At 52.0% G+C, this 18,522-nt stretch overlaps 1 protein-coding gene across 1 annotated transcript; it reads right to left on the reverse strand.

Annotated features, from left to right (window-relative positions):
• Window positions 1–16,380: 16,380 nt before the first annotated feature.
• On the reverse strand, window positions 16,381–18,065 carry GSX1 (GS homeobox 1). Its single transcript, XM_072854847.1, has 2 exons — window positions 17,675–18,065; window positions 16,381–17,206 (listed from the first exon to the last, which is right to left on the reverse strand). Exons 1-2 carry the CDS (start codon window positions 18,063–18,065, stop codon window positions 16,851–16,853), a joined length of 747 nt encoding a protein of 248 aa, XP_072710948.1. The 3' UTR covers window positions 16,381–16,850.
• Between the last annotated feature and the right edge of the window lie 457 nt (window positions 18,066–18,522).

Here is an 18,522-nt window from a genome sequence, read left to right on the forward strand (position 1 = left end):
CGAGCTGCCCCGGCTGTCCCACAGAAAGCAGCTGGGGCCAGCTGGGGAGCGAATGCCTGTCCCCGGTCCTGCAGTGCTTAGCTCGGCTTTGGGGAGCTCCTTGTGCAGCCCCCCGGGGCAAGGGCCCGGTGCCGGGGACCCCTGCTCCGGTCACAAGAGCCAGGCAGGGGGCACCTTCCCTACAGATGTGTAAACTGAGGCAGCTCCAACGTTGCAGCTTCAGCCAAGCTGCACAAGCAGCATTCAGCTCTTGGGCTCTGGGGGAGAGGGAATGTATTTGCAGTCGTTTTTGATATCAGTATTTCTGATGAGATTGGCATGGAAGGTGGTAATTTACATCTCGATATTTACATCACTGGCTGAGAGATTTGCTTGAACTTTCTGCTCCACCAGTCATCATAATGGGCCGGGCCTGAGCAGTTATTGTCACAATTCTTAATGCCACTTATGATGATAAACACTGCTATTAATATCCTGCCAGTGTCAAGCCAACATTTAGCCACCTAAGAGCAGGTGCTCACCTTAAATACTGGTATCTAAAAGGAGTTTAGGCTACCTGGGTTAGGCAACCAACCAGGGCAGAGCTGAGGACAGAGCCAGGCACCCCAGAGCCTGTCTTCCCAGTTGCCCCTAGGGCTGTCCTGGTGGACAGCCTCCTGCCTCTGTTCTCTTCTTTTATCCAGAAGCATCAGTGATTTTATTTTCTTTGCAAATGCCAAATTCAGCAAGTCCTTTGAGGTCCTGTTGCACTTTTGGAACCAAATTGCAGCCCACTTGGACTAACTCCATCTCACAACAGAGCATCCTCCCATTTTTGGGCGGTTTATGCATTTTGGAGGACAAAGACATGGCCGTTAAGTTTGCACATAGTGTTATTCAAAGCAAAAGCTCTGTGTTAGGAATACAATAACCCAGACAGGGCGCAGCAATCTCTGTTGTTGTTTATTTAACAAAAGGACCTCAGGAAACATCGTGAGCGCAGCCAGCGAGCCGTGGCATGTGTGAAGTGCCATGGCAGGCCTCTGCGTGCTGATGTGAACCTGTGGGTTTCTGTAAGCATATAGGAGAGCACAAAGCATGGACCACCTACTGTGCTAGGTGCTGTACAAACAGAGGATACAACAGGTCTCCCTCCCCTCAGTGGTCAATGAATAGGAGAGTTCAGAGATGCCTCCAAGCAGTTGGGACAGGAAAGGTGCAAGGGGCCATGAGACAGCAGTAGGGGAGGGATGCAGCCACCAGGATCAGTGTGTTACACGAGTCAGGAAAATAAAGTTCTAGAGGCAGACATGGCACTGGTGGTGTATTTCTGGAAGCTTCTCAGGGCTTAGGAGCAGCCAGAGACAAAGCATGGAGATACTGCTTGAAATGCAGCCAGGGATAAAGGAGACCAGCACCTTGGGCAAGTCAAGGAGGGAGAACATCCAACCTGCCTGGTCTGGCCAGCTCGCACTGCAAGCTCTGAAGATCTGCCACTTGCAGCAGCTCCCCGGGGCTTACAAGGTGGCAAGTGGTCCCTGCAGGCTGACACATGGCCCCACAAATACACCCGTACCAAGCAGAGGAGGGATTCCCAAAGGCAGAGAGAACCTCCCAGGAAGCCTTCAGAGGGGTCTGAGCTCAGCCGTGGCACATATGTGCGATGTGCCCAGACTGGGTGCTGGATGCTGACACCAACCATGGGACAACCTACAGCTGGATGGACAATGCAGCACCACCCAGAGATAATGTGGCCAAAAAAGAAGTCCATGAAGTCACTGGTGGAGAGGGCTTGCCAGCTGTTCTGAGTTACTTTGGACTAGATAATATGAATGAAGAAATAAACGTACTCCTTGAAGAAAATGCCTTGGGCCATGTCCTCAGACAGAAAAGGTATTCATGTCACCTGCTCACTGCTTGATGCTCAAATCTCAGTGGAGCTGTTGCTGTAAAGCAATGGGTGAGGAAGGCTCACACCTGGCAGCTTGAACACTGAGACTGCTGTGTCTTTAGTAGCACTTGGGCAGGTAAGAGCTTGCTCACAAATGGGAACTTCTGCCAGCCAGAATGTGCTTTAAGGGCATCTTTTCACTGAGGGCTAAGCGTTGTTCTTCTCCCTCCCTGCAGATGCACTAATTGCAGATTTAGAGAAGGAGCTGGCCAAAGGGATCTTCAAATCTCAGTGGAAAAGTGTGACATATCCACCTGGAAGTATTATATGCACACAAACACCACCTTGCTTTTCAGTCTGCTCAGATCATTCATGAGCAACCCAAAAGCACTTTTTAGCATCAGCTGCTGAGTTCAATTCCACACACTTATGATGCTGCAGTGTAAACAGTTTCTGGCTGGAGTCAGCATCTCTGGGGGGATGGCTCCACAGCTCCACTGAGCAGCCTGGAGCATGCAGCGGAGGGGACATACGGCCCTTCAGCTCTGTCTCCAGCTGATCTGGGCTCTGATGCCTACCTCAGCCCTGCTGAATACAGCATTGATGGTTCTACTGTATTTGCCGAACCATCCAAAACTGCACTCGCTGGATAGAGCAGCGTCCAAATTCTGCTTCAGGAAAAGCAGTGTTTCAGCAAGGAATGAGGACTTCCCCACTGGTGAGTTTGTGAAGACTGTAAGAGGCTTTGCTAAGCTTCAGGATCAAAGGTGCCAGAGAAGATATTTTGTAGTCCGTTAATCAGATGTAGGCAGTCCCTGGCAGCAGCAAGTGCCCTCAGTAATGGGTTTAGGTGACTGGGGTAAATCCCCTCCACCTTCCTCCTAGGTCAGGGTTTGATTTGTTCCTGTAGGTGCTCATATTTCCCATGAGCTACTTGTAAGGAGACCTTGCAGTGGCTGATGAGCAACAGGGAATAAAAATTCCCTGGTCACATGCTCATTCCCACAGGTCTGGGCTGGAGATGGGCAGGAAGGGCAGGACCCCGGTGGACGTGCTCATTTTACAGCCCTGGAGATTCTTCCTCTGGATCTCTTTCTAGTCTGCCTTGCACTGCTGAATAGGCTTACACCAGCTATGAAATTGGTTCACCCTGCTTGGAATATGCTGTTGTGGGTTAACCCCAGCTGGCAACTAAGCACCACACAGCTGCTCACTCACTCCACCCACAGTGGGATGGGGGAGAGAATCAGAAGAGTAAAAGTGAAAAAACTCATGGGTTGAGATAAGACAGTTTAATAAGTAAAGCAAAAGCTGCGCACGCAAGCAAAGCAAAACAAGGAATTCATTCACTACTTCCCATGGGCAGGCAGGTGTTCAGCCATCTCCAGGAAAGCAGGGCTCCATCACATGTACCTTCCCATCCTTTGATACAATACACAGACATCATTCCCTTAGTCTAGGGACCACCCCTGTAAAATGTCCATAAAATGTCCATAAATGTCCACAAAATGTCCACTGAGTTCATTTAGCCCATGACTTTGGGCTCCATCTGTATGGTGGTCACTCAGGACAGGAGAGATGGTGTGCTGCGTGGAGTTACTGGGCACCAAAGCCAGCTCAGGGCAGGTCACTGCTGCACTTGCACTGCTTCTTGTAAGGCTTCTCCTCCATTGGTTCAGGTGGTTCCTGCTGTAGTAACTCCCACAACATGCAACTCAAATCCTAGGTTACAACAATTTAAAGGTATTTCCATTACAGTATCCACCCCTGGTCCCTTTGGACCAGACCATCGGGTTTAACATTGCAATGAACTCCTCCCCTTGCCCCTGCTCTGGCTTGGACTTATCCACAGTCTGCAGTCCCTTAGGGCTGTACCTGCTCCAAGTGGAGCCTTATCTATGCGCCACAGTCTCTCCAGGGGTACACCTGCTGCAGCATAGACTTATCCACAGCCACAGTCACTTTGAGGTGCACCTGTTCCAGCATGGCCTTCTCCATGGGCCACAATGCCTTCAGAGATATACCTGCTCCAGCGTGGCCTTACCCACAGCCACAGTCCCTTCCAAAGTAAACCTGCTCCAACATGGCCTTACCCATGGCTGCAGTCCCTCCAGGGGCGTACGTACTCTGTTGTGGGCTTATCCATGGCCACACGCTTTGAGGTACTCCAGCATGACCAGCCACTCCATGCGCAGCCGCTGATGCTTCAAGGTGTACCTGCTGCAGCATGGACTTACCCACAGCCACAGATGCTCTGAGGTGTACCTTCTCCAGTGTGGACTTATCCTTGGGCCACAGTCCCTTCAGAGGTTATGTCTGCTGTGGCACAGACATAACCATGGCCACAGATGCTTTGAGATATACCTGCTCTGGCATGGACTTATTCATGGCCACAGGCGCTTTGGGGTGTCCTGCTCCCACGTGGACTCATCCACAGGTCACGGTCCCTTTGACTCGAGTTCACACTGGAGTTCCAGCCTGCCCAGTACAGCAGCACAGAAACAGCAGCGATGCCCTGGCCATCTGCCAGCCCAGGCACATGGCCACTGCTGTTATCAACATGTTCCCACGCACAGCACAGTAAGACGATAAGCAGTGCAGCAGTACAGCAAGCAGCGAAAGCAAAAAGCAGCCACTAACGAGCACTAGACTCTAACATACAGTAAGGCAAGCAAGCCCCATGGCAAGCACGGAAGCCTGCCGATTAATAGGTCAACAGCAATAACAGCTATATATCCAATCTAGCACATTCCAACCAAACCTGTTGTTATCTCGAACCCTTCGAGCCCCACTTTGGGCACCAAAAAGACTGTTGTGGTTTAACCCCAGCCAGCAGCTAAGCACCACACAGCTGCTCGCTCACCCCCCTTGGTGGGATGGGGGAGAGAATTGGAAGAGTAAAAGTGAGAAAACTCGTGCGTTGAGATAAAGACAGTTTAATAGGTAAAGCAAAAGCCGTGCACACAAGCAAAGCAAAACAAGGAATTCATTCACTACCTCCCATGGGCAGGCAGGTGTTCAGCCATCTCCAGGAAAGCAGGGCTCCATCACGCATAATCATTACTTGGGAAGACAAATGCCATCACTCCTAATGTTCCCCCTTTCCTTCTTCTTCCCTCAGATTTCTATGCTGAGCATGATGCCATATGGTATGGGATATCCCTTTGGTCAGTTGGGGTCAGCTGTCCCAGCTGTGTCCCCTCCCAACCTCTTGTGCACCCCCAGCCTCCTCGCTGGTGGGGTGGGGTGAGAGGCAGAAAAGGCCTGGACTCTGTGTAAGCACTGCTCAGCAATAGCTAAAACATCCCTGTGTTATCAACACTGTGTTATCAACACAGCACAAATCCAAACCATAGCCCCACATTAGCTACTATAAAGAAAATTAACTCTACCCCAGCCAAAATCAGAGCGTATGCTCAGTCCCCTCCTTTGTATCCAGCTGAAGACATTTCCCCTCCACACCCTGTCCCAGTTGCTCTTCAGTGGCCACTGCCTCTGATTTCCTTAACCAAGTTGCTTACATGCAGCTGCATAAATGCAGTTGCTCCAGCTAAGGGGTTAGTTCAATGAGCAGGGAATCCCCAGGGCTTCCCCTGCCTCCCTCCTGGTATTGAGAGTGCATTCAACTACACTGGAACTCGTCTCTCTGGACTGCCTTTGTTGCAATGGTTTTCAGGGCCTGATCCAGCTGGCCTGGCCAAGACATGTCCTGCAGCAGGAGATAACTCCTGCCATCCAGTGCTTGCTTCTCTGCTCTGACTCTGGGCAGGGGGATCTGGCCAAGTAGCTGCAGTACATCTTCAGTGCGGGTCCTGCAGCTGGTGGGAGGATTCCCATCCTCTTACTGATGCTGTGAGTTAGGGAGCTGCATGTGAGTGGTTCAGGAAGATCATTGCAGGTCACCTCAGGGAACAAGACATAGAACAGGACTGTGGGATGCAGCATCTCAAGCCAACGCAAGCACAGAGAAGAGCCCAATGCACAGCAGGCAAGGCCTTGGGCAGTGTGAGACAGGTTTGGTGCACTGCCAAGGAGTTCACACACTTCACAGCATATGTAGGATTCTCCTTCTGTGCCCTGTTCTTTGAAAGGTTCTTTTTTAAGTACCTTCCAACACAGATTAAACAATTCACTTCCCTCCCAGATAGGTGGAGGCTGCCCCTGTGCTGGTGGATTCTGCTGTGCCGTGGCCATGCTCAGCAACTCAGGAGGGGACTTCTACCTGTCCCCACTGCTTCTGAACACCTCCTTGACAAGTAAGCAGTAAAGGAAACACTCCCATATTTTAGCTGTCTATTCGGGGCTTGGTTCTTTGCCATTTTATCTTCCTTTGAGAGATTCATATTTTAGTTTGTCTGATGCTCTCCAGCTGACTCTAGACTTTGAGCTCCTGACCTTACCAACCACTCCCCCCCAGCCACAAGTGCCTGCAAAGCCATGGTAAGAGTCTACATCTGATGCTGGACATTTAAAGAACACACAAGTCATGAATTTATGGGCTGCTCAGTGGCATTTTCCAGCCTAGCTGGCCTCTCATCAATTTGAATCTGCTAGGAATCATAACAGAACATTTCCAAAGGGTTAAAAGAAACCCTCCAGTACAAGAAACATCTAGTTCACCTTTGTATGCACCTTTGTTATTTTGTTCTTCTAGGTGCTAGTCTGACCAGAAGGTATGTCGTACAGCTGGTGGGAGGACTCCCATCCTCTTATTGACCCAGTGAGTTTCTGTTGAAACCACGCAGACTGGAAAGTTTATGGATGCTGAAAGGTGCTGAAAGGTTACATGGGTTCCAGTGTACAAGACACAGTCATAGATGACTTTTTCATTGAGGTTCCATAGAAAACCTCAGGAGTTACCTGAGCTGCAAATGGAGGCTGGGAAAAATATCATGTACATCAGACCTGTTCCTGCATTCATCCCTAGACCTCTGCGTTTGCCAACTGCCGGAGGCAGGACAGACCTTTGGCTTGACCCAGTATAGTTGCTCTTCTGCTTCTGCTGTTGGGAGACAGTGTGGGTTTGAAGAACCAACTGAGAGAGACAGCAAGCTGAGTCAGTCCCTGTGGTTTGTACCGGGCTGGGTCCCCTGTATCAGATCTCTGTGATCCCCCTTAAAGCCCAGATCTGCAGTGACAGTGCAAAAAGAGCAAATTCCCCTGCCAAATTAATGCTCTGAGATCAGCTGGCACTTATCATTGGGCACATGGCTCTTCAAAAAAGGTGGGTTTTGAGTGCTTGGTGTAAGGAGACTTCCTTAGTCTCAAGCTTATGTTGCTACAGTCATTGAGGAAACTCTAGTAAGCTTATTTGGTAAAGCAGGACAACGTTGCTGTGTTGCTGGTTTGGTCTGTGAAAGCGTCTTCTATTTGCAGAGGGAGAAGATGAGGTTTGGAGATGCCAGGCCTGTGGTGGCTTAGCTTGGATGAGCAATTTCCAGGAATGCATTTACACTGGTAAATGAGGTGGCTCATCAGAGCCTGGAATAATTCAGCCCTGAGTTACAAGGTTAGAAAAATGACTCTGTAATCTTTAAGTCGTCAGTGTGATTCTCCTGTGGCTTTAGAGAGCTTCCTTGCTACCCAGGGAAGGATGGCTGAGTCAAAACCAGGGACAGGGTCACAGCTCTACTCAGCAAGAAATCATGTATCAACTGGGCAAGACAAGCTGCTGCCCAGCAGTCTGAGATCTTGATCCTACAGACATACCTGCCTTCTCCAGCTTCCACACTTCCACACTTTTGTGAGATGGGAACAGTTCAATGGTTTAAAAACACAAGTTTCCTCCCCCCCAAATATCATCTCTGAAGATTGTAACTACACTGGTGGGAAAGCAACACTGCCCAGGGCACATGGCAAATCCCCGTGGCATTGACAGCATCTCACAGATCACCCAACTCAGATCTCTGTATGTCTGAATATCCTCAGTGACCTCAAGTTGTGTGTCAGAGTAGCTCATTGTTTCATTTTAAATGGTGTCGTGATGCATGAGGCCATTTCTTGTACCTCTGGCTCTCCAGAGGACCAACGGGGTGATGAGCTTTGGACCACTGAGTTGCTTTAGCAATCCAAATAAAAACGAAGGTTGGGACCTCATTCGTATGAAGCGGTTCCAGCTCTAGTTACCATGACACCATGACAATCAACTTGTTTACTGCTTCAAGGTACAGTCTAAACATTCTTGGCATGTCATTTGCATAGCAATATCCAGAATGCTTTGTGTCACTCTACTGTATTCGGGCTCTGCAAACACATTGAAAGGTTTCTTTACACATATGCTTAACTAAAGAAAAAGAAAGGAAGAGAAAGGAGAAGACAGCTTCACTTTTGGTAGCATGTTTCAAAGAAAGTGTAACCTAAACTGTGTGCAAAATTAAGAATAAGAGCTGGATATATGTCCTCCATATGTTCTGGGGAGATAGGGAGGGGGGTAGTTATCAAACAGAGGGTGGAAAACAACCTAAGAAAATCTAGGGCTCGTTCTGGCAGAGTATTTAAGCGTGTGCTTAACTTTAAACAGGTGATTGACTGAAATACAGGAAAGGAAAATAAAAAGACATGGAGAATTGAGAAAAGATAGGTTAGTAGAAGAGAGAACAGTCACAAGCGGGATTCAGCTCAGCCGTGTGAGCCGGCAGCGCTGCAGGAGGGCCAGGGCAGGAGTGGAGGGTGAAGGCGGCGTTGGCTGGGAGGAGCTGGTGGGTCAGAGGCGTCCATGGAGACCTGCGCAGGGACGCTGTGTACAGGGAAGCCCGTGTGGTGGTGAGTGATGCAGCCGGGTATCAGCTGGTATAAACTGGTGTGGGTCCTCTGCACTGAATGAAGCTCTGCTTGTTCACCACTGCTGGCAAGCTGAGTGTTGTCTTCAACAGCGGTGCAGGCAGGGCTGGGAGTGAAACAGAGCCCCAGAAGGTCTCTGGAAGGATGGGACCTGGGGAGAAGACAGAAACTGGGGGAAGAATTGTGAATGATAGGAGAAAATGGCCAAAAGCATGCAAAGCCAGAGCTGGGGTCGGCCAGGGAGGTGGGGATGTCACCAATCAGTGCGAGTGGGGCTGGAAGCCCTGGAGGTGATGCTAAGCAGATGTGCAGGAGCAGAGCAGGCTTTTGGAGGTGCTGGAGCCGCTGGGATCTGGGTTGGGAGAGGTTAAATCGGCTCTGAATGGGGCCAGGGTAGGACTAAGACAGGCCACAGACACTGTCAGGATCATTTCAGTTCGGTCACAGGCACCTAGGCAGAAGGCATGAGGTCCAGCAGGTTTGACAACAGCAGGTCTCCAGCTGTGTTGTCTCCCCTCCATGCCCACAGCACAGCTAGGCTGGGGGCTGCTCACACTCAAGAGAGCATGTTGATGCCCAGGAACTAAGGACAGGAGTTTTCCACATCATCAACTTTCACTTACCTACCCCCTAATACAGTGTGGTGTCCTCCCAGCTCAGGCACTTAAGAAAAATCAGATTTTCCATGGTAGCATGGAAGATGAATACCTTTTGTGGATTCTGTGAACTCCTGAGACTCTGGTCGACTTTACAGTAAAGCACGTTAACATTTCTGTGGCTGCTACAATAAACGATTCTGCAATCCCATATACTGCTCATAGCTGAGATGATGAGAGTAGACTCAGGAGACAATTCACATCAGATGTGGACAGCTTGCTCAGCAGGACAACCTTTACAGATCAGGCCTCTCTGTGGCTACCTCCAGGCTCTAACATTACCTCTAGATCAGCACGCGTCAAGCAGGCAGGCAGCAATTCATGCCAAGCATGAGCTGGAAAGCCACCTCTCCAATAAAATAGGCATGTCTGATGTAGGATTATTTTTCTTTCTCAACTTTAAGTAGTAAGACTCTCAGGTACAGAATTTCAGTGTGTCTCCTGTGCAGTGGTGAGAGCTTTTTTGGCGCTGACACCTAAAATAATAAACAGCACAAATCCCTCTGAATCAGATGTGGACAAAACACTGATCCATTACTTCTGAGGGGGATTGGTGCCTTGTCTCCCTCCCATCCGAGCAGAGAAACGTGTAAACCATAGAAGAATTACAGCTAAGATAAGATTCAAACAAGGCCAGATAATGCATTGTAATAGTGCATTATCAACTAAACAAACAAACAAACAAAATAACCAAAAGAGAGTTATTAATAGAGTTATAAAAGACAAAAAAGATGTGGCTCACAAATCAAGTTGTTCCAAGCCAAATTTGTAACACGATTATTTTAGCTGATAAACTAAACAAGCAAAAACCAGTGGCAAACACCAAGGGTGAAATACCTATCTAGTGAGGTATCTACCCTCTTCAGATGCTGCCCACAGTTTTTTACATGGCTCTTCAGACTCTTCACTGAAAAAACTCTTCACTTGCATATGTAACATCCGTAACAAGCCTTGGTGGCTTTTCCAGCATTCAGAATTGAATACTTGCAGGCACGAGCACAGAATCCAATCTCAATATTGCTCTGTAGCGAAGCAGCACAATCAGAAGGTGTGCTGTGTCCCCCTTCAAGCCAGGCAGGCTTCTGTGAGCTTGGAGCGGTTCAAGTCAGCAAAATGACAGAGTTAATTGCTCCAGCACAACCTTGGAACAGGTCTGGGACACTCTTCCCAGATCAGATGTGTGCCCATCATCTTCTGCATCCTCACCATCCCAGTTGTCACTCCTATTAGCAACTGTTGGAGGTGAGGAGCCCTTCGGACACTCTACCTCCCCCTGTATGGTCATCAAAATGTGGACACCAGTAAAGAGACAGCGCAGGTCTGAAAGAGTCTTGTCTGGTGCGAAGGACAGAGAGCAGACTGAGTGAGTTGGCTCCCAGGTGCGTATTTTTGTCACTCTTCAGGTCACAGCCTCTCTGCCTAGTTCAGTCCCTCCTTGCACCTCCCTTGCACCACCTGGCTTGCAGAGATTTTTTCTCCCCAGTTACTGATTCTAGTGGATTCCCCTGAGTTTATACCATGCTAAGTGCAAAATGAATATGACTTCAAAAAACCCCTGAACAATACACAAACATATGCATTTTGCCATACTATTGTCTCTGCCTAATTCTTCTGCTCTGCCTTTCTCACTACAAACCACCCAAACACCCATATGCACATCTTGCAGGCCTGTATGGATCATCTGGTATTCTTTGGTATTTACCTGAGCATTGGAAGGGGCTTCTTAAAAAAAGCAAGTGTGAGCCAAGACACTGCACAGTTTTGTAGCCTACCCAGGCCAGGGTCAGTCAAGTAGAGGCAGTTAGTCCTCCACACAGGATATTTAAATATTTTAAAATCAAGCTACATCTAGATATATTTGCACCAGCAGTCACTGCTACCATGTGTTCTCTCCAGCAATCTGTCTGTATCCGTCCGTTCTCCTTGTGCTTCAGGTGTAAATTCTCCTGTTAAGAACCATTTCATGTGCCTGGATGTGTGCCTAATGCTATTTTAGATGTGCTAGGGTACCTGATGTCCTCACCAGACTGGCAGAAAGGACCTACCTGCAGCAGACCCAGGTCTTTCTGGAGCAGCAACTGGAGGCCAATCCAGACCAGATACTCCCATCCAAGATCAAAAATATTAGTACACACGTATGTTTAACCAGGGGAGCCACTACCCATCTGGCTGCACTGTGCCTAAAATAATGTATTCATAGGCTGTGACTGATGCTAATACTTTTAATAATTGGAAAGCTGAGGCTGAGGAAGACAATAGACACAGGTTTGACAGGAACGATTGTCTCCAAGGCACATTTTGGGTCCATCCTGAGATTCTTTTGATGTATTCTTTCCAATTTGGTCTATATAGACTGGTAATAAATATATGATGAAAATCTACTCTTTTCCATGTGTCCTTTGTTGGGAACAAGCCTAACAGAAAATGTCAAGAGGGAAATTTGAGAAAGTTGCAGCAGAATGAGAAAGGGGATATGGTAAACTTAAGAATGAAGGGGTTTTTTCCTGTTTATGATCATTGCTACTACTTCTTTTAGGTTTTTCGGTTTTGTTTTGTTTTGTTTTAATTTCTGTATGCTAGAGTATATATGGGTTATAGAGTATATAGAGTATTTAGGGTACTTCCAGAGTGCTTAGCTGTCCAGCACGAGGCAGTCACTCCTGTCTAGCTACAGCCACATTAAGTAATAGGCCCAGCCATTCACTGTCATCATCAATGTCAGTATCCTAGGAGATCTCCTGATCTTGCATAATGACATCCTGATAAATGAGTACTTTGTGTTCATAGCAAAAACACTTTCAAAATTAATGTAATTGAGAGATAGCTACTGTTGATGTACATGTCTTCAAATTACTAGGAATATCATACAAAAACATTTTATTTAGAGTCTTTAGTTAACACCCACCTATATTTTAAAGTAATCGCATTCACAAACAAAATGATATCATCATTACAGAATCAAATTTCATAGCCTCTCTCAGGAACTTAAGAATTAAAAATGAAGCCTTGTTATACAGGTAAATTAATAGGTAAGATTCATTCCAAGTAAAGAAACACCCAGCTACACCTGATGTAATGCTGTTTCAAAGCAGAAACAATCTGTTTACTCCAAACACTATTCCAGATCCATGGGGCCAGCTCAGAGTCGATACTGTGTAAATACGTTAACTGCACATAAATTGAATTATGAAATTCCTGGGTTAATAATATGGGTTTTGTGGTTAAGAGCAACAACCCTTAAAATACCAACACATGCTTTCAACCATAAATCTATTTGATGCAGCCTTTGTGTGGAATGAAATGAAGTCTAGGGATAGAAATCAAAATCACATAAATATAAAAGCCAAATAATGCCAAATTATTATGATAGCTGTAAGTACACAGGTGTTTAGTCTTGAAAAGTTTCTTCATTCCAAACCTTTGTTTTTTCCAGGTATGCATCGTTTCTTATGTTCACATTTTGTGCCTGGACTGATGAAGGGAGAGTGGCTGCGTATGTGATGGGATAGGGTGCGGGACACCCACACTCAGCAATGCCAATGGGTGGAAAGGAGAGCCCCAAACACTAGCATCATCCTCTTTCCTCCTTCTCCTGCCAGGATAGCCACCTTTGCTCTGGGACACAGTCTTTAAAGCCTCAACAGCATCCCAAGAGTGTCCTCTCTGCATGCTAGGGCAGAAATAATTCAACTCTAGATAGAAATATGGTCAAAAAAGTATATGCTGGAAAATATTCAAACTCTCTTTGTGGATTTGCAAATGTGGTTCCTGTCACAATCAGGAGAGACACTAAAATGCTTAAGTAACTTTCAGAAACCTGCCATCAAAATGGCTAGAGAGAGAAAGTTGAAAATTGGCGTGTTATGACATTCGCTTTAGCAGAGGTGCCCACTCTCTTCCCACAGCAAAATGACTTTAATTTGCCCAACCCCAGAGTCCTTGAAAATGACACTCTGAGCATTTGCTGTAATGATTTCTCACTGAATTAGAAAAATGCCCAACTAAGGAGGGATTATCTCTGCATGTGGATGTGGCATAATGACTGTCAAGTGCACTGAGAGCCCCACTGGGCTTTGCAAGGTACACAGGGTCTGCAGCAGAGGCCAGCGTGTATCGGAGAATATTAATACTGTCTTGTTGGGGGCATCCATTGTGATACTCTACTGCTGTTCAGACAAAATTATACCATATGGGGGAATTCTCTTTGCTACTTTACATATATGAGATACCTTTTAGGGCTGAGGATTAGTCCTAAATTGTCTGGCTGACAAACTCGGTCCATAAAGGACACAGGCACATGTGTGCATACACTCTCCGTAATGCATGCACCCACTGGGACAGTGTCACTGCAAGATTCTGCCTCGCAGCACACAGCGGCTGTGCCTACAGTGAGGACGTGCTAGTGAACTTGCATCCACACACCCAGAAAGCCTCCTAGCTGCTCCCCAGAGAAGGAGCCCAGCAGCTCCAATCCCACAGGACAAAACGTGTTTATCCCCCAGGTGCCAGCATGCTGCTGCCCGGGTTTCAGGGCAAGTGAGGAGCTTGGTGGGCAGTGCCACTGCCTCATCATCCCTATCGCAAGGGAGAAAAACTCCCTGGCTGCCTCCGCTCAGCCCCAAAACAGGAGGGTGAGGAGACACATTTTTTTTTTATATCAGTGCTTGTGCCACGAAGCGCTAGAGAGATGGTGGGAATGTGCTGGCAGGCAAGGATGTCGAGAGTTTCAACACAACTGCCACAATAGGACTTCAACAGTAGCACTCAAATGTCCAGTGTTGGTGTTCCTCACATCCCACTGCCAGCCAACTGGCTCAAACCCATGCCGCTGAACAGGCACAAGGAGCACACACAACTACCTTTACGGATGCTTGTTTACTTCAGTGCCAGGGCCCTGTTTAAGAGGATGTCAGACCTCTTGGTAAACCTGCATTAGGCTGTTTCTGTCTCTCTATGTTGCAATGACTTTTCAAAACAAGTCTGGTAAATGTGGGCAGGAAGGGAGGTGACGGCTGGAGAGGCTGCAGGGCCCTGCTGAGCCAATTAGGGTCCCCTGAGGGGGTCTTTCCTGTTGGAACTGGGCCACTAGGGAAGGACATACAGGGGACATCACAGGGCCAAGCACCAGGCAAGACTGACTGACTCTTGTAGCAAGGTCAGGTTTTGATCCTTCATCTGCCAAATTCATCCCCAACAGCCACGGGAAAAGGAGCCAGAAAGATGCTGCCCACAGAGTGTCCTAACCACTAGCTTGCCTGGCCATCCCAACTCAGCCAGGTGATGTGGCGAGCCAGCAGAGGAGGAAGCAAGGAGGGAGAAGCCAGAGGTCTAAGGGTCACAGGAGGCAGTGGGTGAATGCAGGCCACCAAGGAGAGGAGCGGCCCAAGCATTTTGTCCACATATCCCAAACTTGATGGTGCGGCACCTGCCTAATATCATCAAGCCCTTGACATCTTCCAGCCAGGGGGAACACAAATCAGGACAGTTGCAGCAGGGCATGGGTACTGCCTTGTCCTTCTCCTACACTGCCACGTCTTCAGGCCCCCCCCCCCCCAGTCGTCCTGGGGTGTCCAGAGAGGTCCACAGTGCGCCATGGTCTGCAGGGTTGTGCTTTCCGCTCACCCGTGGAATGGAGCTGTAGGAGCCTGTTGATGTCCCGGCCCCACAGCTGTACAAAGAGCTGCAGGGACCTGGGAAGGGCAGAGTGTGACACGTTTGTTTTATGGACAGGACTTGAGGCTGTCCCGGCAATGGCAATTTTACCAGCTCTGCCTTCACCCTCGGTGCCTGGGGATCCCAAACCCACAGATCCCCATACCGAGCTCAGCCCGTGCGTGGAGCTGCGTGGACCTTCTCCACGGGGATTTCCCGGGAGGGACGACATCTCCACTCCTGGCTCTTCCCGGTGGCCTCGGTTATTTCGGACCTGCTTCGGGATGAAAAGCAGGTCCCGTCCCAGTGCGGGCAGGGACCGACGGCAGCCCAGGGACCCAAGCACGTTCCCCAGGTTGGAGGGCATGAAACCCGCCGGGCCAGGCGGTGCAGCTCTGCGGCCCCGCGGGGAGACCCGAGGCGTCGGCTGCCGGTGCAGGGACGGCCGCTGCAGGCCACCGGAGAGCGCGTCCCCGTGAGCCCGAAGGGAGCGGGTGTCCCCGCACAAAGGGCCTTTCCCTGCGCAAACGGAGCGGCGGCGGGAGCGCGGGGCCCCGCGGGTCCCGCACCCTCGGGGGGCAGATGCTGCCGCGGCCCCGCGTTTGGCACCCCCGGGGCTGCGGGACCCGCAGGCTGCTTTTCCGCCGGGGCTCTCCGCCGAGAAGCCGCGCGTGCAAACGGGCGCTCCGCTTCCCCGACGGCAAAGCGCTGCCGGGAGGGACCTGCTGGGAGCCCAGCAGGGCCAGCACCGGCCCCGGCCCCGGCCCCGGCCCCGGCACCGGCCCCGGCCCCGGCCCCGGCGGGTTAGCGGGAGGCCGGGCCCGTCCTTCCCCGGGAGCGGCGGCGGGCACCTGGAGAGAGGACCCGAGCCCAGCCGCCAGCCGGCTATCTGTATTCACCTATAGCCGTACGTATAGTGTGTGCAGATGGTGTATCTCTCTCCCGCAGACTTGCGAATGGGGAGGGAGGCGTGATGGGAAGGGAAAGGTGTTCAGCCGAGCCGGACTCCAGCCCGACCTTTAGCTTCGCGGGGAGGACCGGGAGAGCCCCCGGCACAGGGGGCAGGGGCCCCGCGCACCCCGTACCTTCAGCGCGGCCCGGAGAGAGGGAGAGTCCCCGCCGTCCGCCTTCGCCGGGGCGGGCGAGTCCCGGTGCCGGGCTACGGCGGAGAGGGATGGAGAGCGACGGTGCTGCCGGCACACGCCCGCGGACACCGAGCGGCTGCTTTCTACGCGAGAGGAGGGAAATAAACCACCAACGAGCTTTTATTGTTATCATCACCATTATTATCATCACCATCGTTGTTTCCCTGCACATAAATAAATAAATAAATATCTCCCGGGGGGAGGGAGGGGACGGAAGGGTACAACCACAGCTGCGCGCCCGGCCGCGACGAAGTCAAAACAAATCCGAGAACAATTTTGGAAAGAAAATTAAAAAAAAATAAAGAAAAAGATAATAACCTAAACAGCCCCCCGACCCTCCCCGTCCGCCGGCTTTCGGGCACCGCCGAGTTACCGGACGGAGCCCCGGGACAGCAACCCTCCAGGAGACCCGCACCGCCCGCCGCCGCGCAGCACCCGCGCCTGTCTCGGTGCGCGGGGAGGTCTGCGAGGAGCCTCCTGGCCCGGGGCTGTGCCTGCGGGGAGACAAGTGAGACAGCACTACTGGGGACGCCTGGGGTCCTAGGGAGCAGTTTATTTACAACAGGGCGCACGGACCCCCGCCCCCGTGGGCCGGGGGGCTAGAGAGGCGAGAAAGTCCTTCGTAAATTACACAGATCATACAAAACGGTATAAAATCCTTCGGCTGCGTGTCAGCACCGGAGCAGGCAGGACTCCCCCTTCCGCTCTCGCCACAGTTCCTGGGGAGCCGGAGTGGGCGTCGGGGGGCTAGGGGGTGACTGCGAGGCCTCTGTCGTCCTTCCCCGAGGAGGACGGAGACATGCGCAAGTCCTCGTCGTCTTCCGAGCACTTGGTGGTGGAAAGGGACGAGCATTTGCAGCTGTGGCCGGCCCCCCCGCCGCGGTGGGAGCTGCTTTTGCCTTCTTTCTTGTGCTTGACCCGTCGGTTCTGGAACCAGATCTTCACCTGCTTCTCGGAGAGGTTCAGGTAGGTGGCGATCTCGATTCGCCGCAGCCGGGAGAGGTACATGTTGGAGGCGAACTCCCTCTCCAGCTCCAGGAGCTGCGTGCTGGTGAAGGCGGTGCGCATCCGCTTGCTGCTGGGCAGCTGGCTGGACGTGCTGTCTGCGGAGCGGAGCGGAGCGCACCGTCAGGGCCTGCCGGACCCGCCGCCGCCCGCCCCGCCGCGCCGCGCCCGCGCCCGCGCCCGCCGGTGCCTGCTGCGTCCCCCCGCCGCCCGCCCTGCGGGGCCGCAGCCCTCCCTCCCCGGGAGCCGGCGACCCGGCAAGCGGCTGCCGGGCTGCAGCCCGAGCTCAGGGGGTGCCGGGGCGCCGCCCCCCTTTCCCACCGCCTGGGTCGGAGGCTCGGCGGGCAGCAGCGGGGCTTCCCCTGCGCATCCCTCAGGGCAGCGGCAGAGAGAGGTGCCGGGACTCCCCGTCCAGCCTGCGGGCGCAGGGCAGGGACCCCCCGCCCCGTGTGCCTTCGGCAGGGTCCTGCCTCCCCCGCCCCCGCCCCGGGATCCCCATCACCTCCCCGCAGCCACCGCGGTTAGCATGCAGGCGTGCGGCCCCCCCCCACGCGTGCCCCCCTTACCCACGGAGATGCAGTGGAACTGCCGGGGGTCGGGCAGCGGGTAGGCGCCCTGGTAGAGCGCCGGTGCGTGCCCGACGCTGACGGCGGAGACGGAGTGCTGCTGGCGGGCCAGGGACGAGTGGCAGTACTGGGAGCCGAAGGGGGGGAAGGAGGCCTTGATGAGGGGGATGGCGGGCGGCGGCGGGTGCAGCTGGGAGGCGGTGACACAGAGCGGGCAGACGCAGAGCAGCCCGGCCTTGCCAGCGTGGCAGGCGCCGGCCGGCAGCCCGGGCAGCGGGTGCGAGGGGTGCACGGCGTAGGGGAAGAGCGGCGGCGGCGGCGGGCTGCCCTCGCCCTTCTTCTCGCCCGCCTCCCGCAGCACCAGCGAGTCCACCAGGAAGGAGCGCGGCATGGCCCCGGGCAGCGCCCGCGCAGCGCCCGCGCAGCACCCGCGCAGCGCCGCTGGCCAGCCCGAGTGGTGCTGAACGGCGCCCGCCCGCCCGCTTTAAATAGCGCCCGCGCCATGTGATGGCGGCGCCGGGGCGCTCAATAGGCTTTCTGTGCCTCTTCTCTTGGCATTCACGCCGCACGCTCCCTCATTATTTCCCTTGTTAACTAAATGAACTGCATAATGTACTCTATTCTTGTCGACCCCACCCACGCCGTAGCAGGCGGCCTCTCCCCTCCTCTCCCTTTGGCGGGGTTATTTTCTCATTCTCTCGCGATTTAATATTCTTTTCTTTCTCTTTATCGCTTTCCTTCGCTTTCAGCCCAGCTTTCAGCCCGCTCCCCCTTGTTTATTTTGCCGGCTGCAGCCGCGGTCTCCGCCGGCGCCAGCTTCCCCTGCCAGCCCCCCCGGCGCCGTTCCC

Source organism: Ciconia boyciana, chromosome 1 (genome assembly GCF_034638445.1).
Source record: "Ciconia boyciana chromosome 1, ASM3463844v1, whole genome shotgun sequence".
Lineage (NCBI taxonomy): Eukaryota > Metazoa > Chordata > Aves > Ciconiiformes > Ciconiidae > Ciconia > Ciconia boyciana.

Bases quoted from the DNA above. Each gene is read 5' to 3' on its own strand.
- GSX1 (XM_072854847.1), bottom strand. From the start codon at position 18,065: ATGCCGCGCTCCTTCCTGGTGGACTCGCTGGTGCTGCGGGAGGCGGGC. The intron at 17,207-17,674 runs GTAAGGGGGGCA...TCCGCTCCGCAG, and splicing joins GTTCCACTGCATCTCCGTGG to ACAGCACGTCCAGCCAGCTG.